The sequence below is a fragment of the Aaosphaeria arxii genome, assembly GCF_010015735.1.
Source record: "Aaosphaeria arxii CBS 175.79 unplaced genomic scaffold BU24scaffold_4, whole genome shotgun sequence".
NCBI lineage: Eukaryota > Fungi > Ascomycota > Dothideomycetes > Pleosporales > Aaosphaeria > Aaosphaeria arxii.
In genome coordinates, this window is record NW_022983477.1 from 2,127,778 (window position 1) to 2,145,618 (window position 17,841).

The 17,841-nt window shown below is 50.9% G+C and overlaps 8 protein-coding genes across 8 annotated transcripts; 3 read left to right on the forward strand and 5 right to left on the reverse strand.

Annotated features, from left to right (window-relative positions):
- Positions 1 to 1,629: 1,629 nt before the first annotated feature.
- BU24DRAFT_369922 (Rho-GTPase-activating protein 8) lies at positions 1,630 to 5,206 on the reverse strand. The gene is made up of 5 exons (XM_033524414.1): positions 4,746 to 5,206; positions 4,513 to 4,694; positions 3,296 to 4,454; positions 2,961 to 3,242; positions 1,630 to 2,914 (listed from the first exon to the last, which is right to left on the reverse strand). Exons 1-5 carry the CDS (start codon positions 4,792 to 4,794, stop codon positions 2,103 to 2,105), a joined length of 2,484 nt encoding a protein of 827 aa, XP_033384320.1. The 5' UTR covers positions 4,795 to 5,206; the 3' UTR covers positions 1,630 to 2,102.
- Positions 5,207 to 5,316: 110 nt separating this feature from the next.
- Positions 5,317 to 7,009, forward strand: BU24DRAFT_189471 (geranylgeranyl transferas-like protein type i beta subunit). The gene has a single exon (XM_033521694.1). It carries the CDS (start codon positions 5,595 to 5,597, stop codon positions 6,885 to 6,887), a length of 1,293 nt encoding a protein of 430 aa, XP_033384321.1. The 5' UTR covers positions 5,317 to 5,594; the 3' UTR covers positions 6,888 to 7,009.
- Positions 7,010 to 7,530: 521 nt separating this feature from the next.
- BU24DRAFT_462196 (uncharacterized protein) lies at positions 7,531 to 8,421 on the forward strand (the record flags this gene model as incomplete). The annotated part of the gene is made up of 2 exons (XM_033531971.1): positions 7,531 to 7,716; positions 7,819 to 8,421. 2 exons carry the CDS (start codon positions 7,531 to 7,533, stop codon positions 8,419 to 8,421), a joined length of 789 nt encoding a protein of 262 aa, XP_033384322.1.
- A 101-nt stretch (positions 8,422 to 8,522) lies between these two features.
- Positions 8,523 to 9,693, reverse strand: BU24DRAFT_422299 (putative tropomyosin). The gene is made up of 3 exons (XM_033527955.1): positions 9,595 to 9,693; positions 9,151 to 9,455; positions 8,523 to 9,065 (listed from the first exon to the last, which is right to left on the reverse strand). Exons 1-3 carry the CDS (start codon positions 9,610 to 9,612, stop codon positions 8,903 to 8,905), a joined length of 486 nt encoding a protein of 161 aa, XP_033384323.1. The 5' UTR covers positions 9,613 to 9,693; the 3' UTR covers positions 8,523 to 8,902.
- A 165-nt stretch (positions 9,694 to 9,858) lies between these two features.
- On the forward strand, positions 9,859 to 11,591 carry BU24DRAFT_450604 (uncharacterized protein). The gene is made up of 2 exons (XM_033531039.1): positions 9,859 to 10,193; positions 10,247 to 11,591. Exons 1-2 carry the CDS (start codon positions 9,914 to 9,916, stop codon positions 11,353 to 11,355), a joined length of 1,389 nt encoding a protein of 462 aa, XP_033384324.1. The 5' UTR covers positions 9,859 to 9,913; the 3' UTR covers positions 11,356 to 11,591.
- Positions 11,592 to 11,932: 341 nt separating this feature from the next.
- Positions 11,933 to 12,707, reverse strand: BU24DRAFT_189539 (uncharacterized protein). The gene has a single exon (XM_033521696.1). It carries the CDS (start codon positions 12,532 to 12,534, stop codon positions 12,070 to 12,072), a length of 465 nt encoding a protein of 154 aa, XP_033384325.1. The 5' UTR covers positions 12,535 to 12,707; the 3' UTR covers positions 11,933 to 12,069.
- Positions 12,626 to 13,931, reverse strand: BU24DRAFT_189532 (SWIB-domain-containing protein). Its single transcript, XM_033521695.1, has 5 exons — positions 13,794 to 13,931; positions 13,592 to 13,731; positions 13,070 to 13,519; positions 12,967 to 13,017; positions 12,626 to 12,902 (listed from the first exon to the last, which is right to left on the reverse strand). The coding sequence occupies exons 1-5, from the start codon at positions 13,798 to 13,800 to the stop codon at positions 12,717 to 12,719; spliced, it is 834 nt and encodes a 277-aa protein (XP_033384326.1). The 5' UTR covers positions 13,801 to 13,931; the 3' UTR covers positions 12,626 to 12,716.
- A 645-nt stretch (positions 13,932 to 14,576) lies between these two features.
- Positions 14,577 to 17,836, reverse strand: BU24DRAFT_391324 (uncharacterized protein). Its single transcript, XM_033525108.1, has 3 exons — positions 17,407 to 17,836; positions 14,999 to 17,345; positions 14,577 to 14,941 (listed from the first exon to the last, which is right to left on the reverse strand). The coding sequence occupies exons 1-3, from the start codon at positions 17,519 to 17,521 to the stop codon at positions 14,671 to 14,673; spliced, it is 2,733 nt and encodes a 910-aa protein (XP_033384327.1). The 5' UTR covers positions 17,522 to 17,836; the 3' UTR covers positions 14,577 to 14,670.
- Positions 17,837 to 17,841: the final 5 nt, after the last annotated feature.

Here is a 17,841-nt window from a genome sequence, read left to right on the forward strand (position 1 = left end):
AACAACTCACCCTCAGGAGCCCACCCACCATACACGTAACACGACCCATCGTTACAGACCGTGATAGAGTACCATGCTACTCGCGTTATGCGCAGTACATACTGCACAGAGAGATATATGGCCTGCAGGATGCATTGCACTGCACATTCGGGTTGCTCGATTGAGAACCCTCCTCATCCATCCCAAACAAGCCTCTTAGTCCCCGATGGCGAATCACGCTTGCTTCCGGGACTACAATCTGCCCATTTTCCCATCCCAAGAGAATTGGGGAATCTATTCCTGAGACCATTATTCACCCTACCCTGCCGGCATCTCAACCTTATCGTGGGGTAAAACAATCTCTCCCTGTCCCTGTCCTTGCCCTGTCCTGTATCGATAAGTAAGGTAACCTACGTACAAGACTTAAAGTATTGCGAGGGCGGACGGATCAGGCTGTATGCCTACCCCTCCCACTGCAACATGTATCTCTCTCTTGGTGGTGCCGATCGTTACTCGGGAACCTGCCGGGACACCTTGATGATGCGATATTGCACATTCGCGCAGTAGTGAAATAGTAGTGAGACATGCTCGTCTTCCCATCTCGTTCGACCTGCTCAAACGAGGAGAAGCCCAATATTCCTAACCAAACAGCAGTCTATCTGCATGCATCCGTCCTACGCTAGAAGGCCCAAGGATTCTCTTATCCAGCACGCCTGTGGCGACAAGCCAGGCGGCCGACAACGCCAGAGGGCGCGTCGACAGAGCCGCCTGCAACAGTTGCCTTGATAAGCATGCAGACGCCTCTGCCAATTTGATAGGACAGCGCCCGTCGACTTCTGTCTGCAGAAGGGCATCGGTATAGCTTCCGCTACAATAATGAATGCTGACAGTACGATGTAGGCAGCCAAGCTGTACTCAAATTCAATAATAATGCCTAATTGAACCTACAAGGAAAACCTTGTGAAACCTCGGAAATGTATCCATGGTGTTTCTCTTCGGTATAGCCAGTATGCACACGCACTGCTACTACAATTACAAGTACTCCTATGACCAAGTTACAATAAGAACAACAGTAAGCCTGACACCGCCCATAAGCCCCCGCCCAAAACCCCATCATAGCTGAAACCGATCCATCGTCACCCTCCACGTGAAGCCCAACCATGTACTCAACATCCCCACGCGCCCCCTGCTGAGCCTCATCCACGTGCCCGACAACATCCCCTCAACTCGATCTTTAAACTTCCTCGATCTTCCTTTGATAAAACATACCTGTTTTCAATCTTCGATTTCTTCTTCAAGGTACATCATGCATGAGTCAAAATCAGACTCGCCCCAGGCTCTTATGAGTCCTCAAGACCTCACGATGGATATAAGAATGACCTACCATGCGCCACACCACCGCCTCACACGCTGAGTGAATGAATGGGTGGATAGATCATGTGCGTGCGCCGAGAATACATGACACCGCGGAATGTGACGCTGGATCTCGATGGCCCGTTAATTTTTTCGATTTTCCCCATCTAGAGCGTCGTCATCATCGATGTTTTTCGAAAGGTATGGGCATCGTGGTGAACTGTTGCTTGGTAATTCATACTGAACAGATAGGTCTGGTGCGTATGTAGCCCACGTTGATTCTATCAGCTATGGAGTACATGGTGGAGAATGTGGTTTTTCTGTTCCGGTGATGATAAGGAAACTGAATCTTCTATAAATCTGAATGTGATATTCATCACCAGCTGCTAATGTATGCATCACTCAAGTAGAACAGCAACGAGAAGAGCATAGAGTAAAGATGTTAGAGGTAGATGTATATTCATGGTCACGTCTCCGACTGAATAAGGTATAATAAAGGAAAAGGGTTACCAGAGGGACTGTCCAGGCTGGAGGCACATCGCCCACGTACACACTTAGTGACATTACATGCACCGTCCACGCCCATTGTACGGCCGAGAAAGTGTTTTAGCGACTCTAGCCAAATTTGCGAGCCTGATTGTGCCCGGCATTCTCAGGCATTTCTCTTTGATTGCAAATGTTGATGTGTGAAGGACCAGGATCATCATATCTGTGCAGCCTTTGAATCGTGTCTATGCGTTGTCCGACGAGTTGAACGCTCAAAGGTGCACCTAGTCATCCATTGGCTTGTCCTCTAGTTGAACTCCTCGAGGTGCGTTATCTTCGCCCCTCAAACTGCCCATAGAGTCCCTGTTGCCTCGTGTCAAGCTACCAGCATGCTTCCTTGGTAGAGGTACACGAGTGCTAGAAGGTGCAGCGGACTCTTGGGCGCCTTCAAGAGCACCATTCGTATCATTTGATACAGGACTCTCCGCATTTCCGGGAACTTCGAGGGAGTTACGAGTGGTTCCGGTCTTCCTCTCTGCGGTCGGAGAGTTCGTGTTGACCGGAAATCTCGTCTGACTACGGTCACGTCGGTGAGAGCCGGTTGGTGCCCTCGCGGGAGAGGAAGCACGAGGAGACCGCTGAGCAGCAATGGCACGGTTTCGCTCCTCATAGTTGGCGCGGCGGTTGCTTTCGTCCGTGGAGATGGCCCGGGGTCGTTGGGCGCCGGAAGCCGAGTGGGTCAAAGAGCTAGCACGCTTCAGCTCTCCAAAGATAGCATCTTTGTGCGTGAAGAGATCGCGGATCAAGCGGTAACTGTAGCGTTCGTTCATAGTCAAGCTTGACTCCTGGCGAGGCCTCAAGATGCATGGTGCCAATGCGGTGGCTAGAGCCGCTACGTAATTGTCATCCGCCGATGTCAACTCGATCAGACGCGTGAAATGGGTAGTGATCGCATCAAGAGTGGCAATGTTTGCGAGGCGGAGCTGGCCGAGAGTAGATTGGATGACGGATACACGTGTCTCTTCCGAGGCGTCTGTAGCAGTAGTGCTGTAGATGGTCTTGACGATTTCGTAAACGTGGGATGAGACAAGGGAATCTAATTTTGTTAGTCAATGATTTGACGAGAATACATAGCCACTTACCAGGCAGTTCAAGGAGGTACAACTTGAGAACGGCAGCAACAATAGGAACGTCGTATTTGTCGAGAATCTCATGATTGAACGTTTTCCCGGTATTGATGGCAGCACGCAAGCTATGCGTCTGGGCAAGGGGAACGTCTACGAGCCAGATACCGCGTCGAGCCTCGTCACCTTCAAGGTCGGGATAGTGGTTGTCGAGGAAGGTGAGGATGGTAGTGATGATGACGGGGACACGCTTTCGATCGGATCGGGCTCTTGCCTCCAGATCAACACCAAAGGTTTGTTCTGGGGATCGTTAGTACAGTAAAATGGCACTGACTGTCCAAGCACGCGCTTACCATCAACAGAGTTGTAGTAGTTCTCATAGGTCGTAACCTTTGGCACGAATGGCCCAGTCCTGTAGTTTTCCAAGAGGTACCTGAGATCTCCAAGTGGCTGCACGGTCTCCTGGAACAACATCATATTGTCGACCGTACTCTGTAAGCTTGGAATAACGTTGCTGATGGCACCGGAGAAATCGAGGACTACGGCCTTGATAGCCTTCAATCTGTCCAACTCGCATCGCTCCATGAACTTCAGATGATCAACCATGGCCTCCTCAAGATTGCAACGGAGTGAATCTAATTTCTTCACGGATTGCTTGTAGCGCTCATCGGCTTCCCGAGCCTCCCTACGAAGTCTCTCAGACGGAGTTTCGTTGGGGTATTGATTGTTGAGAGGGTTCCATCCGGCGAGATATTCCTGAACAGTGCCAACGGGAGAGTCTACTGAGAAGCTCTCTTGTGACATAGTAGTGGACGAACGAACCAAGGGCTGTTTCTTCTCGGGGATTCCAGTGATTTGGAAGACCTTGGTCTTCCATTGGTAGCTCATTCTGGAGCTGTTGGCGAACGTGCTCCCGACATTCCCCACGAGGCGTAAGAAACCAGCGGTAATCATGTCCTGGCCAATCCTCTCTGCATAGCTGACGCTGGTGGCATTCATATGTTTCTGGATATACTCCACAAGGTCAGATCCAGAGGAGCAGTTTTGATACGTGCCGAGAATGGGAACCTTGACTTCTCCAATTTTGATGCTGTTCAGCATATGCGTGAGAATCTTTTTGACTTGATCGGGCTGGTACGTTTCGTCTCCAAGATCAATGGGCTCCTCCTCTTCCTCCTCCGGCTCAGACATCTTGATTGTTGGGACCTTCACTTTAGGGCTTTGATTTGCTTCATGCTGAGGGTCCTGGAATGCAAGTTTGTCTTCCTCTTCCAAGTCCTCCACAAGTCTACACTTGTTGTAATACTGCGAACGGAATTTGCGAACAGCATCCGCCTGGCGGTCATGGAGCTTGATGCGAGATTGGAGGTCGTCTTGCGAATTCTGCACACGCGCAGCATGCGCCTCGCACCAGCGACCGAAAGGATTTACGACAAGTTCGCGAATGTTGGAAGCAATTTTGCGGTGACTGTCAGCTGCCGAGTCCATTTCAGTACGGACACCTTCGTAAGCCTAGAAACGTAAATTAGTACTGGGTCGTAGAGACCATTAAAGGCATCGCCCAACAGACCTTCCGCACACTGGCGCCTTCGTCCCTGGTGAACCCACCGCTGACGCGCTCAGATGCAGGCCCAATGCTTGCAAGGCTGTTTCCATACGTCTCTTCGGCGTCGGCGCGCAAGCGAGCAATAGTCAAGACTTGCTGGTTTTCCTGAACACCTTGCTGAAGCTTTCCAAATAGAACACCAAGACCTGGACAGAATCAGCGGGGTCTGAAACGGTGCGAGGTGCAAGGAAACTTACCACCCGCATAGTCGCTCGACCAGAAGGAGGCAGCGAAACCAGAAGCCATGATGTAAAATCGCTAGGGTATCAAATTCCAACAACAGAACTCCCGGCTAACGATCGATGAATGGCAGTGGGACGAAAGGAAAATCGTAGCAGTCGTAGTGAGCGTGAGCGTGAGCGTTAACGAAGGAAAGTCTGGGGAAGCACACGGGTGGTTTGAAACCCTCGTGATGATGCAGTCGTCAGGCGTGGCACGTTGGCGGGCGGTGTTGTTTTGATAGGCGGTATTGACGGATAGCTGAGGGGGAGGCTGTTGGAGAAGACAAATGAGATGGTGGGCGCAGCCGCGAGGAGCCTCACTTTTGTACTGAGATGAATTATCGTAACGAGGAAGAAGAAGGAGAAAAGATCGGGAGCAGAGTGGATATGAGAGACTTCAGGAGGCTTTTTGACATTGCACAGAGCTGCGCGGCCTGGGGTGGTCGCCCGTTTCTTCAGCTGCGGCGGATCCATGTTAATCCATGTTACGGCCAGTCTTGGCAGGCCTTTCATGCCGCTGCTCGGGTCGCTCCCTGGTTTCTATCTCTCCATGACTGATCCGCTTTGGGGCGTTAACGTCACTGGCAAGTCTCCACACTTTCTTTCCAAGCTTGTTCATCATCGCATCTTCGTACTCGTACCAGTTCCGCACAGAAGACGTATGTACGTACCTAGGTGCTCAGCCACAATTGATTGACCACGGAACATCGGAGCACACATACTGCTTACAGTATACCATACATCATCCCCTTACAATCCGCCGTGTACAGAATATTCATTAGGGATTGACACATTGCGGGAAAAATCACCCCCCACCAGCAAAGCATGGCCTCCGCCCAGGCTGTTCCAGTTGATGAAGGTGCCAACTTGGAGTATGCAAAACACATCAGATACTGGCGCCGAAATTTGAAGACGTTTCTCCCTCATCACTACACCGGCAATGATTCCATGCGCATGACTCTTGCTTTCTTTATCCTTTCTGCTGAAGACATTCTTGGCGACTTGGACGGAGCACTGTCACCAGAAGAACGAGAAGGCTTTATTGAATGGGTGTATGCGTGCCAGCTTCCCAACGGGTGTTTTCGACCGTCTCCCGCGACCGACTTTGGCTCTTCGCGGAATGATGATAATGCCATCTGGGATCCAGCTCACGTGCCAGGCACGTTCTTTGCGCTCCTGATCCTGATCTTACTTGGAGATGATCTGGCACAAGTGAAGAGGCCCGAGATTCTCGCCTGGCTCACTAAGCTGCAGAGGCCAGACGGCAGTTTTGGGGAGACGATTGGAGTAAATGGACGAATTGAGGGTGGTAATGACACCAGATTCGGTTATATGGTAACAGGAATCAGATGGATATTGAGGGGCACGGTGGAGGGTCCCATAGACGGGATCCCAGATATCAACGTCGACCAGTTTGTAAGATGCATACAAGCGTCAGAAACTTACGATGGAGGCATCAGCGAAGCAGCCTTCCACGAGGCACATGCCGGGTTTGCCTCCTGCGCAATAAATGCTCTCTACCTTGTAGATCGCCTACCTCTCGCAGCCCATCAGACCCCGGACAATAAGATCCGCGGATTAACGAACCTACCCCAGACGTTGCATTGGCTCGCTGCTCGACAAACATTGACCATCGACGAAGAAGATGCGTTCGACACACGGGGGGACGAAACCGACTCGGCTGCTACCTGTCACGATGCACACTCCTTCGTTAAACTCAAGAGCTACCCTTCAGCGACAGGCGAACAAGCAGTCCGTACACAGCCAACCTCTCACTTCGAGCTGCAATGGATTGGTGTCAACGGGCGATGTAACAAGATTGGTGATACGTGCTATGCTTATTGGGTAGGCGCGCCTTTGAAAGTTCTCGGACACCTCGATCTTCTAGACAAGAAAGCAATTCGGCGCTGGCTGCTCGACAAAACCCAACATATAGTGGGAGGATTTGGAAAGGTACCTGGAGCACCTCCAGACATCTACCATGCATATCTTGGTCTTGTGATCCTGGCAATCTTTGGTGAAGCCGGTCTTAAGAATGTAGATGCAGCTCTTTGTATAAGCAACAGAGCCATTCGACATCTAGAATCCCTTGCTTGGAGAAAAAGTATTGTGGGTTGAAAGCGGGACTTTCCTTTACATCTAGACATAAAGCATTCTTCAGCTAGCGAATTGGTAGACTATATGGAGGGAGATGGCCTTTCCAACTTCTCGATCAACCTTCCAAATCCTGAATTCCGCTAACAGTACGATTGACGATGGGAGAACAAATGTTCGCGAGATGAGGAGAGATCGGACGATACCTTATGCAGTAACAGCAGCGGCCACGTTGAGAAGCTTAGGCCAATCAACGACTAAATTTAGATGGAAGAGAAGGACGCTAAGTTGACATTTGGTCCCACTAAGCTTTCCAAGGACCCCAAGGCAAATAATACCTGGCCTTGCGAGTACGACACGCGAGGAACTGAACGGGACATGGGAATGGGGCTACTGGACCCTGGCAGTCTGGCACGTCTGGCACGTCTGGCCTGGCTCTCGCTCTCCTGAGTCCTGACCGCCTTCTTTTTATTTGTGTAGAGATAGGTACCAAGCCACCAATTTCACTAGCCACAACTCGTCGGCGAAATCTTCCCCGATCCCCGCCAAAATTTCCATGCACCTCGACATCCAACGTCTTGTTGCTGGTCGTAATTTAGCTGTTGGCACGCAGCTCACAGAACTCCCATAAATTTTTGCTCAGTGCTTTCATTGCAGTGTTAGAAAAATGCCTCCACCTTCGAAGAAACGCAAATTCGCTAGAGAGCCCGCTCCCGAAGAGATCACGTTCGATTATGCCGCGCGCGAAGAATACCTGACAGGCTTTCACAAGCGCAAGCAGGCACGGATAAAGCATGCTCAAGAAGAAGCTGCCAAGAAGGAGAAAGAAGAGAAGCTGAAGTTTCGGAGAGAGGTATGCCTCCCATTTTGCTGCTATCACGTCGTTTATGAAGGGTGCTCTGCAACATCACCAGCCTGCACATCGGTCAATTGCTGATCCATCTGTTGTATACAGTTGCGACAACAACGAAAAGAGCAACGCGAGGAGCATGTTGAACAAGTCAATGCCCAATTGAGAGGTGCTATTGGCGACGTTGACGATGATGCCGATGGGAACGATAGCGACGAAGAATTTGCCGGATTCGAAGACGTAGCGCCAGAACCGATCAATCGCGAAGACGAGTATATCGATGAAGACAAGTATACGACTGTCACAATTGAAAGTGTGGGGATCTCAAAGGACGGATTCGAGAAGGTTGGGGACGACGAATCCTCGGATGAGCAGGAGGTTGTTCAGGTGAATGAGAAGGATACAGAAGCGAGTAGTGGTGGAAAGAAGAAGAAACCATGGGCGAAAGAGAACCCAAATGCGGATAGGCCGAAGAAGAAAAAGAAGAAGTTTAGGTACGAGTCGAAGGCAGAAAGAAAAGTACGTATATGCACAGAATCACTGGATTTTCGACTGCCTCCCGAAATGTTCGCGAAGCTTTTGTTGGCAAAGACAGTCTCCAATAGCTCCGCCACTTCTCACGAATTATATCTCATGAAGAACGGCGAACACCACCAGCCATTTCTACATCCAAAAGTTCACAAGCTTACAATTCAAACCCACAGGTAACACGGATGAAGCAAGGTTCTAAGAAGCGGGCGCAAGCGCAGGCAAGGAAGGCGAAATAAGTTTTATACCCATGTTTTGGCCAATGCAAGGGTCTGGGTCGACCAGGTGGTTGAGGATAAGGGGGAATTTCAATCTTATTATGTGTGAAGGCACAAATACACGCTATGGAGCATGATATAAAGTGACTAGGTAGTGCTCCAACGTACTTCGCCATATTGAAGGTGAAAGCATATCGCCAGGACGTGCTACTAGTGAGGGGGAAACTGCCAACATTCTATTGTCACGCTTTGAGAGAATCTAAAGCGTACAAATTAACCGTGTCCACACCGCCCTACCACCATTTTCAAGCACTTGCAAAGCTCAGCCAGCGCAAGGAAATGGCCCATTCCATGCCGAGAAATCACTATCCGATGCTCTGCTCTACCCTGCTGCTCCTTAACCAGGTCGTTCCGGGCCCGGAAAAATGACAGACACTCGATGATCAGATGTTACCAAGCTCACCGAGAAGCTCCTGGAGCTGCTTCTGGCTGTCGTCGTACTTCTTGACGACCTCCTCGTATTTGGATTCCCATTGGTCGCGGGCCTGCTCGAGGGCCTGGACTTTGCGCTCGTAGTGGCCGGACTTGACATCGGTTTGGCGGAGCCTAGATTTGGAACGTGAGCCTGGATCCTAGCATTCTCGCAGCTCTCGCCCTTCTGAGAAAAAGGGTAATGGCTGGTCAAACTTACTTCTCGTTCAATTCGCGAATAGTCCTGTCAGACTCCTCAGCCTCTTCCTCAAGCACCTGAATCTTGCGTTGAAGGCTCTCGGCTTGAGTGCCTGCCTGAGCACCGGCACCAGCTTCATCCTTGTAGGTCTTGACTGACGATTCCAACTTCTCGACCTCAGCCTCGAGGACTTGGTTCCTGTGTGACAAGGAAGTGATCTCCTGCTCCTTCTGTGTGTTCTCGGTCTCCAATGTCTTGACCTTGGCCTTGAACTCATCGGCACGGGCGGCAGACTCATCGGCCTCGGCCCTGAGGGCAGCCATTTTCTATGAAACCGATCTAAGTCAGCTTGAGCAATCAAAAGTATAAAAATGTGGCGTTTTCGCTGTATTCTGGAAGGCATCGCCCAAACACAAGATATTTGCCGGAATCAGGGACCACGGCGGGGTAGGTAGGACTCCTTACGTTCTTGATCTGATCCATAATGATTGATAGGTTGGGGTTGACGAGGTGGTTTGTTGCTCTTAGGAAGTAAGCTGAAGTTTGGAGGGGGTACTTCGTAAGGTATTAGGCGGCGTACGTGTCTGCGAAATGCTGATGTTCTGTTGTCAGAAGCCTGATACCAGATAGATCTAATGCGGCGGTCGCGGCCCCTGTCTTTGCCAAGCCTGTAGGCAAAACTGAAACTCCGGCCTCCGCGTCGATCCGCATAGCAACGGGTAAACAAACGATCCGACGACCATAGTACGCATCATCAATCACAGCACCAAATGTAACAACCGTTATGGCAACACTCGCAGCAAACGACCAGGAGAATGTGGTGCGCAATCTTCAGGCTGGACCTGCCGGAAAGGCGCTCAATGCCGGCATGAAGGGATTCCACTCCAAAACACCTGGACACAAAGCTCCCAAGACGCCCTTTAAAGTTCCACTCAATGACGAGAATGCCACCTTTAAGGCTGGAAAATCGATCTTGCAGACCAGAGGGAAGGGAAATGAAAATCTATTGAAGACGACTTCTAAAGGCGGAAAATTGGACAGCAATGCCTTCGTTACTCCTGCTGGTACGCCCAACGCTACGAGGGAGCAAAAACATCCACTAATATATAACATGCAGGGCCTCGCAATCGAGCTCCTTTGGGCATGAAGACCACAAATGCCAAAGGTCAAGCTTTCAAGACACCCGCTCCGCTCTCAGCATCCGGAAAGACTCAGAGGATCAGTCCACGTCTCCATCGTCCGAAAGTCAAGGTTCTCCAAGAGCAGGCAAAGCCTGAAGAGCAGGATGATGTACCTGAGGTCGAGTATATGCCACCGAAAGAGATCCCCCTTCCAGAGACCTTCGACGACGATATGCCACCGATCGATTGGGACTTTCCTCGGCTCACCGGAAAGAAAGGTACACGCAAGGTGCGGATCGCCAACAGCTGCTATGAGGATGTACCGGGTGGTGGCCAATGCGAGGTTGATGAAGACCTCGTCAGGGAGCAAAAGAAGGCGAGCGACGAGTTCGATAAACTCTTTGAGGAAATGACAGCCAAGGACGATGCTGAAGCTAGGAGATATCTTGGAATCGAGTCACCAAAGAAGGCAGTCCCAAAGGCAGAGCTCCCCAAAATGAGAGCGACGGCGCCGTCGACAATCAAGGCGAGATCTGCTGCTGCAGCACTTTCCCCAGTTTCTAAGCCACGCTTCGCCGCCCCTACTGTAGTTGCGAAGTCGCGCGGACCAACTACTTTCCTGCCCAGCAGAAGAACCGCCAAGCCAGCCATCAGCGCGTCCACTGCACGCAATGCTACGGCTGCAGCAGCCTCAAGGAGCACGATTGGTTATGCACAGGGCCGTGCAGCAGGTGCCAGCAACACGGCTCGAAAGCCCCTCTCCAACGTTACACGACCTCCGTCGCGCACTGCAACCTCGCATCGACCCACCACCGCGTCATCCACGCGCAGTACAAACGCAAGTTCAGTCGCTGGCAGACCAAGGGGCCCTTTCTCTCGCTCTAGCTCCACCTCCACTCAGGCTACGTTGGTGAACAGCCAGGTCGAGGAGCAGCCATACCGCACGGCTGAAGATGTCGAAAATGAGATGCGCCTCATGCTTCTGCAGCGCGACAACGATTCCGAGGACGAAGCATGGATGAACAGCTTCAACGCCCAGGTCCAGGGAGGTGCATTCGATGACGAGTTGGACGACTTCCAACTGCAGCTACCGGCAGGGCTATAATCAAGAAAAACTGAAAAAGATCGGTCGTCATTACAATCATTATTCCCCCCAACATACAGTTTTCATACGGTAAAAGGAGTTATTTTGTTTACTTTCATTCGAAGGGTAATGGGTTTGGAATATCTGATACCTCGTTTTATCGAGTGGCATGTTTCTTTCCCCCACGCGGCATCCATGCCCATGGGTATTGTACACTTGCAGAGTTGACAGTCATGTCATCTGTACTTCATAATCAGAAAATGATTAAAATCATCCGATCGTGCAAATGCCCATATGTGACTGAGATTCCACCAACAGGCATGGCCACATGAAGCGCATCCTGTATTTGTTTGTCCGTAGCACACTGGAACCACTCCCATCTCTCTGAATCTTCACAGCAAAGCTTTGCACACCTTGCCGACATAGCAAGATCCCGCCGTCGACGTCTCAGCAAACCCATAAAAGAAGGAAAGCAAACATTCACCCATCGCACATCACGATCTCACATGACGACAGGCACAAAAACAAAGGAGAATCAAGCTTTTATATGTAGGGTATATATTGTTGAGTTTTCTTACTACTTGATTGTAAATATCGTCGGCGCGCATTCTTTTGGTTAGAGAATCAAGTCGTTGGCCGACTGTGCTCTGTTTCTACTCTTTCCCTTTCGTAGAGATGCGTGTCCGGCAGCGAGACAGCAGAGATTGATTGCCTTGTGCTTCGCATATTGTTTCCTCATTCAATGCCTCTTCTCTCTCTCTCCTCCTTTATTTCCGCCGCCACATCCACCTCCAGCGTCCCCGTGGAAAATATGAATGAATACCCAGCCAAACCGAGGAAAAACCCAAAATAACATGATCCAGCCCAAAGGAGAGCGCCGCGGATCATGAGAAAAGAAAAAGGTCCAAACATTAACATTTCCTCCCAATTCGCCGTTCTACGGAGTGGAGAAGACGGAACTGAGGTTTCTACGGACGGATTCGTAGTATGGACGAAAATAGTAAGAAGGGAGCCAGGAAATATGGGTGGGAAAACAGAAAACTCCTGAAATCGCCATGCTAGAGATATAAGGAATGAGGAGAGGGTGGTACAGAGAGGCAGAAGTCGAGGATGTGGGTGGGAGATAGTGACGAGACACCCTGGAGAGCAACCTGGGAGGGGAGCCGTGATATTTGGGTCGACAGCGAGCCATAGATCCATGTTTAGCCGCAGCAAACATGGAGGAGATAAATGGGAGGGAAATGCAAAAATCCAATCATATGAGAACTCCTCCGCCCTTTTGTAAATGAGTTGATGCAAGAAAATATCTGGGAAATCGTCAATGGTGTTGGTGTTAGGTCGAAGTGATGCGGAAATCTGCAATATGCTGCCGTCAGGGTCGCCTATTCATCCTGTGCATACAGATTCTGGTTTAGGATCTTGTTCATGGTGAACATGTGAACGCGATCCTGTTTGAAGACGGCTCGCATGGCATCATCGCAGCGGATTTGGCGCTTGTCATTGGGATCTTGGAGGTCTCGTGCCTTGACATACTCCCAAATCTTCTTCACGGTCTGTGGTCTTGATAGCTGTAGGCAAAGTCAGTATAAAAGCTTTGGTGATAGAGCAGCATTGCCCAATCGATTGACATACCACTGTTTCGCCCAGGAGTTCTGATAATGGCGGCGACAAAACCATGGCTTTCTGTGTAGGAGTCAGCATACAAGTCGTTGCGCACAGAATGGTGTAGACGTACATGGAATCCTCCAGTCCGCTTAACCTCTTTCTTCTCCGCGCCGCTGCCGGAATCGATGTCACTATCGTCTTCATCCTTGACCTTGTTCGCACTCTTCTTCTTTTTCTTCTCGCCTTTCTTCTTGACCACAGGTGCCTTCTTCTTCGTGTTCCCACCGCGTGTAGATCTGGCCCGCGACGCGGCGTTGAACTCCGCCTGCAATTTGGCCGCATACTTGGCATCCTCATCCTCCGCCGACTTGGCTTGCTTTTGCTTCTTCTTCGGTGGGGATTGTTGCCGCTCGTCCAGCTGTGAGTCGTCGTCGGGTGTGCGCTTCTTCGAGACCGAGCCATTGGACTCTGCGGCACCATTGGTCTCGACCGTGGGGACTGGTTCCGCGGGATTCGCTCCGCCGTTGCGCTCGAAATTGACCTTGTCGAAGCGCGTCATGATGAGCGCGTTGACTGCATCCTGTAGTAGCGCACAAAGTCAGCATTGTGTGCGCATTTAACCTTGGACATTTCCGAAGCGCTAGAAGCGTACCTTTTGGTGCGATATATCATAGTCAACCCGTTCCTGGAGACCCTTGCGGACGCGCTTGGCGGATATGGTGGTCAGATCGCTCGCGGCGAGGATGCTGTCAATGATGGCGGCATACGATGCCTCGACTTCCTGAGGGAGAGCTTTACGGTCAGGATGTCAGCGAAGCTCGAATGCAAGATTGTTCTGAGATGGGTATACTCACGAGCCATATCGGGTGAAACCTTTGAGCTCCGCTGTGAGGATAAAGCTGTTTGTTGATCACCAAAGTGATTTCCTCAAAAGTAGCGGAAGTTGGAAATTATAGAGATAGCGGAATAGACTGGAGGTCGCGTTGCGGCGGAAGCGCCTTGTGTGAAGTTGTGATGAACTTGGAAGAGCGCCAGCGGGCGCCAGCGAACAGTGATCAGATGGTGTCTCAAAACGGTAGTTCTTCTAGTGGGGGCAGGCAGGGCTCTTTGTAAGGTACAAGACTCAAGCGAGCGGATTGCTTGACAGTTGAAGGTCCAAACAGAATTGCGATGATTGCGGGAATGCGCAGCAAATGCGACAGAGGTGGGGGTGGTGGAAGCTGTTTATGTAGGTTGGTTGTAATGGATAAAGTGACGGATGGTTATGGGATGGTTTGTTAAGGAAGAGAGAGAGAGTAGTAGTAGGTAGAGAGAGCAGAGAGGTTAGGTTAACTAGGTTAGTAGGTTAGTAGGTCGGCTTAAGGTGGATGGGACGACGCCCGGAGGTGACGCTGCGGCGGACCAACCAGGACCAACCAGGAACAAGCCGGGATTAGCTCGGTTCCCTCCAGTCTAGCCCTTTCCATAGATTTTGGGGTGGCTGGGCTGGGCTGCGACCTGGCTGGGTGCTGGGTGGACGATCCGGGGAAATCCATAATACTGTACTCCGTACCTAGGTACCGAGTACGGAGTACAGTGTGTACAAAGGGCAAAGTCCCAATCAAATACGTTGATGCATGAGTTTAACCTATAGAAATGGCAGTGGCAGTGGCAGTGGTTTGTAGATCTATAGTTTATACACTCCCCACGTACGGGGCAGTATAGTATCGTTATGTTTCGTTATACATTCATCTACATCATGACGCAGCCAACTCCATACATCTGCTTCTCAACAGCCGACTTAATCTGATACCAATCAGCCCTGCGCTCCGCATACTCGTACACCTCTTCCGCCCTGAAGATGCCGTGGTACCGATCCGAGTCTGCAATGATCGTTGCAATCTCCTTTGCATGGTTCGGATCAATCAGATAGATCTGTGACAGCTCCCTCAGCGCAGCAAAGTACTGCGACAACGACTTGTTCCGCAGCGACTGTATGTACGCATTGTACGCATTCATGTCACTGGTTGGAGAGATTAGCATGCAACAGAAGACAATGAATTGATCAAGGCCGGCTTACCTGATTAGCATGATAGCACCATCAACGCTGATTCTTTGTCGTTTTAGGTGCTTGCAGAGCGCAGTAAACAGTCGCACTCCGACCTCTTGATTGAAAACGTCCAGCACATTTTTGTCTGTGCTACCAACCAACATACTGGTATGAGAAGCGACCATGTCCACAATCTTCTTAGCCGTCTGACTGGGTCCGATATCTATCGCCCCTCCGATCGGGTTGAAATCTGTGGGTGCCTGAGTGGCGCCACATAAGTACTCGACCTCATCCATGAGCACATCTATGCCCTTGTTCAGTCCTGCCGCGACTCGCTCATCGAGCATTTGCTCGAATCGCTTCTTCTCCTTGCAAGCGGGGCTGAGAAAGTCGTCCCGGTCAGTAAGACTTGCAGCAACCAGTTCTTGCAGGTAGAACACCTCCACCATCTGCTGGATCAAATCACCAACATTCACGAGTTCAAGAAAGGCCACCAGAGGCGCAACGCCCTGTTGGCTATGATCGGCTACCTCTCGGGGTTTGTACTCAGCCAGGTGGTTGACCGCCTTGTCAAAGCCTGGTTTGATATGTCGACCTCCGAGAATCTGCAATAGACTGATGAAGATGTTTTCACATTGCTCTTTCGACTCCTCGCCGGACTGATCCCCCAGTCTCACGAACTTTGCGGCGCGCTCAAGGCTAGACTTGGCGGTATGAATCAAGTTAAGAGCGACCTCAATACTGAAGAGAGAACGGATCCCTTCTAATCGCGAGTTCATGATGGCCGCTTTGGCAGCCAACTCACTGGTTGGAGCCTCTGGAAGTCTTGGAGAGACTGATCCATCACCAGGTACTGGAGTGCCAGATCTTGGTGTGACAGCTAAATTATCGCCAGTTATGGCAGGCACGCTGGTCGTAGGCTTACTTGAGCTAGATCCGCCTATCGTGGGCAGCACGTTGACTGGCATCATCACAACCTTCTTGAAAGAAGTGAGGAAGTCACGTTTTGCCGCTTGCCGGTTGATGTTGGACATGTAAAACGTCTCCTGCGACTGTTCTTCTTCGGTCAAACGTTTCTCCCACGCATCAACCTCTGCCGCCGATTTGTTCTTGAAGAAGTCTAGTTCTTCCTGGAGATACAGGTCGATATGCGGCTCGAAACATTGCGATATGATTCGCATTGCCTCGTCTTTGAAATTGGCCTTCGAACCTTTCGTGGAGTGAAGGGAAACGGCCAGCTGAAGAGCTTGCTCATACACCCCCGAAACGGCTTTAAGATATGCTTCTAGATTTGCATCGTGTGCCTCATCAAACAATAATGTGATGTACTCGGAAATGATATCCTCGCCTACTCGTTCAAGGAAGGGGAGTAGGACGTCCACGGTCGATGGGAAAACACGGTCAATGATGGCGGCCTCCTCATTTAGCGCAATTGCAAGACCTCGAAAGTATTCATGGGAGGGAGTGAGAGTGATGCCGCTTGAGCCAGCTTGTCGCAGACAGTCAGCAGGGTTTCCAAGCTTTTCCTTGTCCGTCATCAAGTGGTGGTTGTGAATGTAGAAATCAATTCCAGCGGAGCCGCCATTCAGGCTCACAAGAACATGAGCATATCTCTTCATCTTGCCATCGTAATCCTTTTGTTCGTATCCCTGTTCGAATTCCCGCAATACTGCGTTTTCAAACACTCCGATCATCGTGTCTAGCTTCTCTTCTCTCTGGCTCCAGCCCTGTGCAAAATCGCTCTTGGCGAATGTCTTCAGCTGGGACAGCATGTGAGCTTGCTGCTCTGGATCTCGATACGTTCGAAACAGAACTGGATCGGCATGGCTCCTAGACCTCGCCAAATCAAGGTAATACGGCGCCAGCGCTCCATATATTCTCCCATACTCCTGCCTTGCCATCCCCCGGATGGATCGTACCCGCGAAAGCACCTTCAACGCCAAATTCGGATCCAGACTGAAGGGTCTTGTGCCCGCAACAGCACTTGACGGTGAGCTCAGCGTCATATCATCGAAGCCCTTATCCAGCGTGGAGGCTCGGGGCCTAACCTTCCGGTCGACAGACTTCCTCTGCATCTCCTCCTCGAATCCTGCATCGAACAATGTCGTGCTTACGCTCCGTTCGCCTTCGGCGCCATTGACACCCACACCCGTTTTCTTTGCGTCCTCGGCCTCCTTCAAACGCTGGGCCTCCACCTTCCGCCTCATAGCTTCGTCGAACCGCTGTCGAGCCTCCTGGTCGTTCCAACAGCCCATGGCCTTCAGCCGCTGTATCCATCGCGTATCGTCATACACCATTTCTTGCATGCGTTTCGACGTGCGTGCGAATCTGAACATATCTGGAACGGGGAGGTAATCGAGAATGGTCGCGATGAGCTCTACATGATACGTCAGGATTCCCCAGTGTAATATTTAGAGAGTATTTGCAAGGCTACATACCCGCTGGCAGTATGGCCTTCTCGTCCACGAGCTTCGCGCTGCGCAGAGAGGCCAGCGGCGCCGCCGGCGACGCTGCGGGCATTGCCCGCTTGAAATTGGATTGATTGACGACCATGGCGGAATGAGTGTGGGAATGGTCAGATCCAGCTATATTCTCGAGGGAGTTTCGTTCATCGTTCAGGGTTCCATTGGTGTGTACTTGCGGAGGTTAGAAGAGGGAGGAGGCGGCGGCGGGCGTATTGTTTGGCGGAGATGCGGCAAGCAAGGCAGAGTGGGATGTGTGTACGAGGAAGATGAGAGTACCAGCCGCCCCGTGCGCTTAGCAAAGCTCATTGCATAACTTATTAGATACCATGACCCATTCTTTTCCCTTCAGCAAGCGACATGCACGATTTGCAAACAGCTTCAATTCATTCGTTCGGTTTATTGTTTCTT